Source organism: Onychostoma macrolepis, chromosome 22 (genome assembly GCF_012432095.1).
Source record: "Onychostoma macrolepis isolate SWU-2019 chromosome 22, ASM1243209v1, whole genome shotgun sequence".
NCBI lineage: Eukaryota > Metazoa > Chordata > Actinopteri > Cypriniformes > Cyprinidae > Onychostoma > Onychostoma macrolepis.
Window position 1 is genome coordinate 26715068 of NC_081176.1, and position 6437 is coordinate 26721504.

General features: G+C 36.8%; 1 protein-coding gene across 1 annotated transcript; it reads left to right on the forward strand.

The window, feature by feature from the left end:
* Positions 1-1898: 1898 nt before the first annotated feature.
* LOC131530835 (stonustoxin subunit beta-like) lies at positions 1899-6235 on the forward strand. The gene is made up of 4 exons (XM_058761305.1): positions 1899-2039; positions 2500-2608; positions 4914-4967; positions 5134-6235. Exons 3-4 carry the CDS (start codon positions 4922-4924, stop codon positions 5673-5675), a joined length of 588 nt encoding a protein of 195 aa, XP_058617288.1. The 5' UTR covers positions 1899-2039; positions 2500-2608; positions 4914-4921; the 3' UTR covers positions 5676-6235.
* Positions 6236-6437: the final 202 nt, after the last annotated feature.

Sequence of the window (6437 nt, forward strand, 5' to 3'; positions counted from 1 at the left end):
AAGATTACTCTCGTTCATTTCTGCACTCAATTACATAATGTTTTAATTAGCCTATACCTTTATGAAAATTAAACATGGGTTTACTTCAAATAACTAAAGTAAAACTAAAGTAACCACACATTAACATGGTTTTGCTATACTAGCCATTATTATATTATATACTGTCTGTGATGCATTATATACTGTGATGCTAATAACCGGGTGTGTTACACACATCCTGAAAAGTGAAGCCAAAACATTTTTTCGCCCCCTGGTGGCCGGCTGCAGTAAAGATCATAAACCTCGCCCTCTCTATTATGTAAATTAATAGGATATGAGCCAAACTGGAAAGCCTTAAATATTTTTTCCTCCCAAAAATTGTTTATTTTAGGTAGTTCTTATCACTCTAATGTGTTCAAATGTTGATTTTTCTTATACATTTGGATTTAGTTGGTTATTTGATGCTATAAAAACAAATGGAAACCGCAGCTTCACCTCACAATCAATAGGCTACTGCACAGACTCTTGCTCCAAATTTGCATCAGCAGTGGCCTATGGAAGGTGGATGGGGCCAAAAGTGTTTGGCCATGTCAACATGCACAGTTTGTCCTCGTTAACACAACAACATGCACATCAGCCAGTGAAATTGCTGCATTTAACGTGATGGTATGTTCGTATTTACATAGGCTATACAAACACCAGACATCATGTTTATTCGTGAAAGATGTCATAATGGTACACTGGTATGCACTTATGCAAACATCAGACATCATGTCAAGTCAAGTCGAGCTTTATTGTCATTCTGTTGACAATAAACACTGTGGACATACAGTGGAACAACATGTCGTGTCTCGCAGGACCACAGTGCTACATAAATATAAACATACAACACTACACGTAAGAACAATTTTTAGACCTACATTGCTGAAGCGGTAATCTAACTCTACATATACTATAAATAGTTGACTATACATACACATAACCTAAGACAGACTATACAAGTACTTTACATAATAACTGTATATGATAGTGTGCAAAAGAGGTATTTAAGATTAAGAAGCAAGTAGTGCAATATGATTTGTGGTGCATTCGTAAACATTTGTGTTATCTTATTAAGTCCTTGTAACATGGAATGTTTATAAGAAAGTGTCTGGTGCATATAGAGAGAAAAAGAGTGTGTTTCTACAGGTGGTTTGTCCCACTCACCTGTGTGTTGCACACTCAGAATTGCACAATGACATTATAGGCATTATATTTGTTCATGAGGGATAATGCATCGGTACGTTGAGTGTGATGTCAGTCTTCTGTCATGATTTGTCATGTCTTTTTTAGTTAATTAGTTTAACATTCTTTCTCAGCTGGAAAAGTCTTAATTCACATTGTTAAAGTAATTTACTCTATCACAGTAGATATCAGTAAAGCAATATCACACTAAACTAAAGAAAGGATTAATATGTGGGTAAATCTAATGGTAAATCTGCTTTACAATTATAAGTATTACATGTTCAAACATGGCCAGAATGTGAGCGCATTGAGAGACACATTCAAATTTATCAATCTTAACATGGTACAGGTGTGCGTCTTTACACATACTAAAGAAATGTGGCAAAAACTGATACCTTAACATGGCAAGAATGTGCATTTCTCAAAAAAAAAAAAAAAATTAATATATTTTATTTTTAAATTGCCATGTTGATGAACAGTGTGTATTGACACAGCCAAATTTCACATGTTCCATTTAAACAGTTTTGGCCCAATCCACCTTCCATAGCTGGGATCTTGTGACAATTTGGCTTCACTTCTCTACAGTAGAAGGAAATGAAGTGAAGACATGCCAATAAGCTGGAATCTGATTGGCTAAAGAGTAGATGCTGCCAGGAAAGTCTCAAAATACACACACAAATTTAGTGAGATTTACACATGGATGAAGATTTGCAAATTCTGATTCAATAATGAACCCATTTCACTGAAAGTCACACTGCTCACTGGAAGCTCAGCTTGATTCTTATTCAAAGTTTTGCAAAGCATGTGTAACTAAGGGGTGTGGAGCTGTGATAAAGGTCAGTCATTCATCAAACTCTGATCTTTGAACTCATTGTGTCCAAACTGCCAACTGGTAAGGCTGAGGCAATTTTAAAATAGTCATAAAATTTAGGAGATACGGTGTTATAACTTTGATATGTATTTTCATTACATTTTTGCTAACAGTATAGAGAAATTGCATATGTTAAAAGATACTACTGTTATTTGCCAATGATCATGAGACTGTTTGCTCAGTTTTTCTTAGGTCTCACAGTTTTCAATCATGTTACAGCAGATTGTAGCCCAAGTAAGAATAATATCCAATATATCTGTACCACGTTATGAGCACATTTTACTGAAAGTTGCACTGCTCACTGACAGCTCTGCTCGATTCTAAAGCAATGCTTTGTAAAGCATCAGTAACCAATGGGTGTGGTGTATACAGGTCAATTACGTAATCTTTCAGTGTTGTAAGTTCACTGATTTGTGTTGTTTCAGCTCTACAATCATCAAACTTCTGTCTAAAGGAACTGGACCTGAGTAACAATAACTTCAGGATTCAGGAGTGAAGCTGCTTCCTAAGAAGCTGCCAACCAGAGAAGCTGAGGTAATTTTAAAATCATATATCTTGTCGCTGCTGGATGTAAACTTTAAATGCGCTACTTTTCAGGAAATGCGAAAAAATCCTATAGTTTCTGAATAATTAAACACTGTCATCATATTTGGCATGCGTCATTATATTAATGACATCTCAAATGGTCTTTGACCAGTGAATGTCAGACATCTGTGTTTTGTTCATCATCAGAACAGCTGCATCTGAGGCAGTGAGTGCAGCGCTTGACAGTTTTCATCAACTTAAAGGCTACAAAGTTTATTGTAGCTAAATAAGTTCTCAGTTTTTCCTGTTGTTGAAAACATTATAAAACATACAAAGGCAGTATTGGCTATGACTAAACGGCAAATGCTAGACTAAGGCACTCTTTTTCTCTCCTGAAATACATAGAACATTAGCCTTTATAGTGTTTTTTTTGTGTGTGTGTGCAAAGAAAGTACTGTACTTATTCAAACAACCAGTTCTTTATTTACCCTTGCAACACAAACAAGCCATTTCCTTGCACTTCCCTGTGTGCAAGATGAAGACATTTTGAGGATCCAATGGAGTTACAATGTTCAGCCACAAGGCCTTTTTAATACTTTCCATTGGTTAAATAGTTGTTAAATCCACAGACAGACATAAAGACTGACCAATAGCACTGACTTAAGAAAAAAAAAAGTAGAAATATGGAGATGAATAAGGTTTCCACCCAACAACGATAACAGATATAGCCATCACATTTACATGAATAATGTTTTCCTATTAAACAGATTATCAAAGATTTACAAATTTCATTTGTAAGGAAATTTCATTTATTCAGCTTTTATGTGGCTACAAGTTTGAACGTTGTGGCTTACAAATTTAAAAACGGGTCAATGTAAATATATTGTAGTAGTGTTGTAAGAAAGTGAAAGTATGGTAAAAGTACAGTATAGCATAAAATATTAGGCTTTGCCTTGATATCAACTTTGATGATGGGTTACAAGAAAACAGACTGAGACATCAAAAAACACTGGCCAGGGGTGCGTTTCCCGAACAACGACTTAACTCGCTGATTAACCACCAAAGTACGATTCATTGTTTTGGAAACGAACTAACTAGTCACGACTGTTTCCCGAACACGGTCGCATCTCCGTCGTTTGAACCACATTGGTTCAGCAACATAGGTCCATTGGTAATGACGTCACATGCATGTGGTGGAGGAATAACTTCTGCCATTTAACTGATTAGAGATCTCTAAGATGCTGCTTTATTGAACATGGCACCTACTGACTAATTTACTATTTTTTGTTCCCTGTCATTTTGCTTTATTTGATGTTTGATTCATCGCAAGTTCCCTCTTACGTCACACTCTGGGGTTCCCTTAGGCATTTATGCACATGCGCACTTTTCAAAAATGGCACTTACAAAAATACATAATTAAAATGCATTTTATATTTAGATAGAATGGAAGATACAGATAGTACTGCATGTTAGCTTGCTTGTTGTGCCCAATAACATATTTATTTAAGCCCATATATCTTATTAACAAGAAACTATGCTTCTAACCACAGATCGAGAGCTGCAGTTCCAACCACGTAAGTTTGCGACGCTGTTTGCGAATGTTCGTTTGAACTGTGGTTTCGGGAAACACCGAATCGTTGAACTATGCTGGTAACGACGGAACTTGCGACCATAGTTGGCTAACGATGCTTTTGGGAAACGCACCCCAGGATGGTCTCATGATGATCTAAGTGAAATTAGGTGAAGATCGGACCAACGGTCCAGGACAGGGGTGTCAGACTCAGCTCCTGGAGGGATACAGTCCTACAGAGTTCAGTTACAACTCTGCTACAACACATACCTGTGCTTTTCAAACAAGCCTGAAGGACTTGATTAACTTGATCAGGAGCACTGATTTAAGGTTGAAGCTGAACTTGGCAGGACTGTGGCCCTCCAGGAATGGAGTTTGACACCCCTAGTCTAAGACAAGTTCAAATAAGTTGCTCAAAAAAGTAAGCCAACTGTCAAAAAACATACACCATTGGATTCTGTAGGAGCCAAGCAATAGAATGGGGTAAGATTCTATCAGACAAAATTCACAAAAGTTCTAGAATATTTGTATAGATTGCTTCATGGCATGGTGCCGAAGACACAAACCAAGTTTTGTAACTATACGCCAAAGCATTCCTAAAATACAGCATTTAATGATAGAAATTCATTCAGATGCCCGAAATGGCTGACATTGAAATTTTTGTTTATGTTTTTTTTTTTTTTTGGTGGTGGTGAGTCCAGTGAATAGAACATGACACATTATGCTTTTCTTTTTCTTCGACAGTCTGGAACATGGAACACAGCGGAGAGAACATGAGTAGAGAAGAACTCCTTAAATGTAGGTCTACATATACATTTCTTCACAGGACACTATTTTACAGAAGACCATGTGGTTAGGCGTACATGTGGTCAAAAATATTTATGTAGAACCAAAAAGTAGATCCAAGACCAATGTGATTCTTGAACATATTTTGTGGTCTTAATTGTGTTTTTTGTGTGTGCAGATTTCTGTGATCTGACACTGGATGCAAACACGGCACACAATCTCCTGTCTGTCGCAGACGGCAACAAAAAGTTGGTGCGTAATCCAGATCCAATGATATATCCTGATAATCCAGAGAGATTTGACGGCCTTCCGCAGGTTCTGTGTAAAGAGCGTCTGTCTGGACGCTGTTACTGGGAGGCTGAATGGAGCGGGTTGGGTGATATGGTCGTGTCATATGAAGGAATCGGCAGGAAAGGAGAAGGTTGTGAAAGCAGGTTCGGAGCCAATGACAAATCCTGGATTCTGAGCTGCTTCGGGGAGAAACTGATTGCCTGGCATGATAATGTGGGAGCACACATTCCTCCCCCAGCACCTCCCCTAAACAAAGTAGGAGTGTATGTGGATGAGCCGGCCGGGATTCTGTCCTTCTACAGCATCTCTGACACAAACACACTCAGACATTTATACACATTCAACACCAAATTCACTGAACCCCTCTTTGCTGGATTTGTGCTGTATACTAATTCAGTGTCTCTCTGTGATGTTAAAAAAACAGGATGAGTATTTCAATTCACTACAGGATCTACAGTGGCCCCAAAAACATTTGCACTAGTTTTGACACAACTAATAATATCAAAACAAGTGCCTTTATTTTATAGCACAAGTACACTTTTCAATAAAACATCTAAACAAATTGCAGTTTATTTCTAGTTGTTTGTGAAATGTACTATTTGTTATTGTTGCTCTGAAGCTGGCTGTATAAGCTGCTTCTGGGGGAAGTTTTTTTCCTTAATGTTTTCTTTGCTTGTTTATGATTATGATTCAATAACAGCATTTGTTTTTCATATATGTTTTACCATTTGTAAATTTTAATAACAGTAGTTGTAAAAAAACACCCGTTGTGTCTTCATTCAAATGTAAATCGCAGATCACATTTAGTGTATCGATCATTAAAGTTAAATATTGAAAAGCTCTCACACAATATTTCGCCTGCTGTTTAATTCATTAGTTAATTTCTTGAGTAGATAGGCCTAGTTTTCATGAGAAAGACAGTTTACCTTTTGGTAAATTCTCTGGATAAATGACCAAGTGCGCGCTTCAGGTGTTGTGCTGTAATACCAATTTTGACCACTAGATAGAAGCATTTGCTTATAAAGGGTTGGTAAAAGTCTGCAGACATACACATTAGATAAACCCTTTGAGTGAATTCTATTTGAAATTTATTTAGTATGTCTCTTTATTTTCCAAGTAGAATTTGGTAATGCTATAACATTACTCAAGTTAATGGTCAGTATTATGGAAATCATTTTCTGCCATTTTTAA

Bases quoted from the DNA above. Each gene is read 5' to 3' on its own strand.
- LOC131530835 (XM_058761305.1), top strand. From the start codon at position 4,922: ATGGAACACAGCGGAGAGAACATGAGTAGAGAAGAACTCCTTAAAT. The intron at 4,968-5,133 runs GTAGGTCTACAT...TTGTGTGTGCAG, and splicing joins TAGAGAAGAACTCCTTAAAT to ATTTCTGTGATCTGACACTG.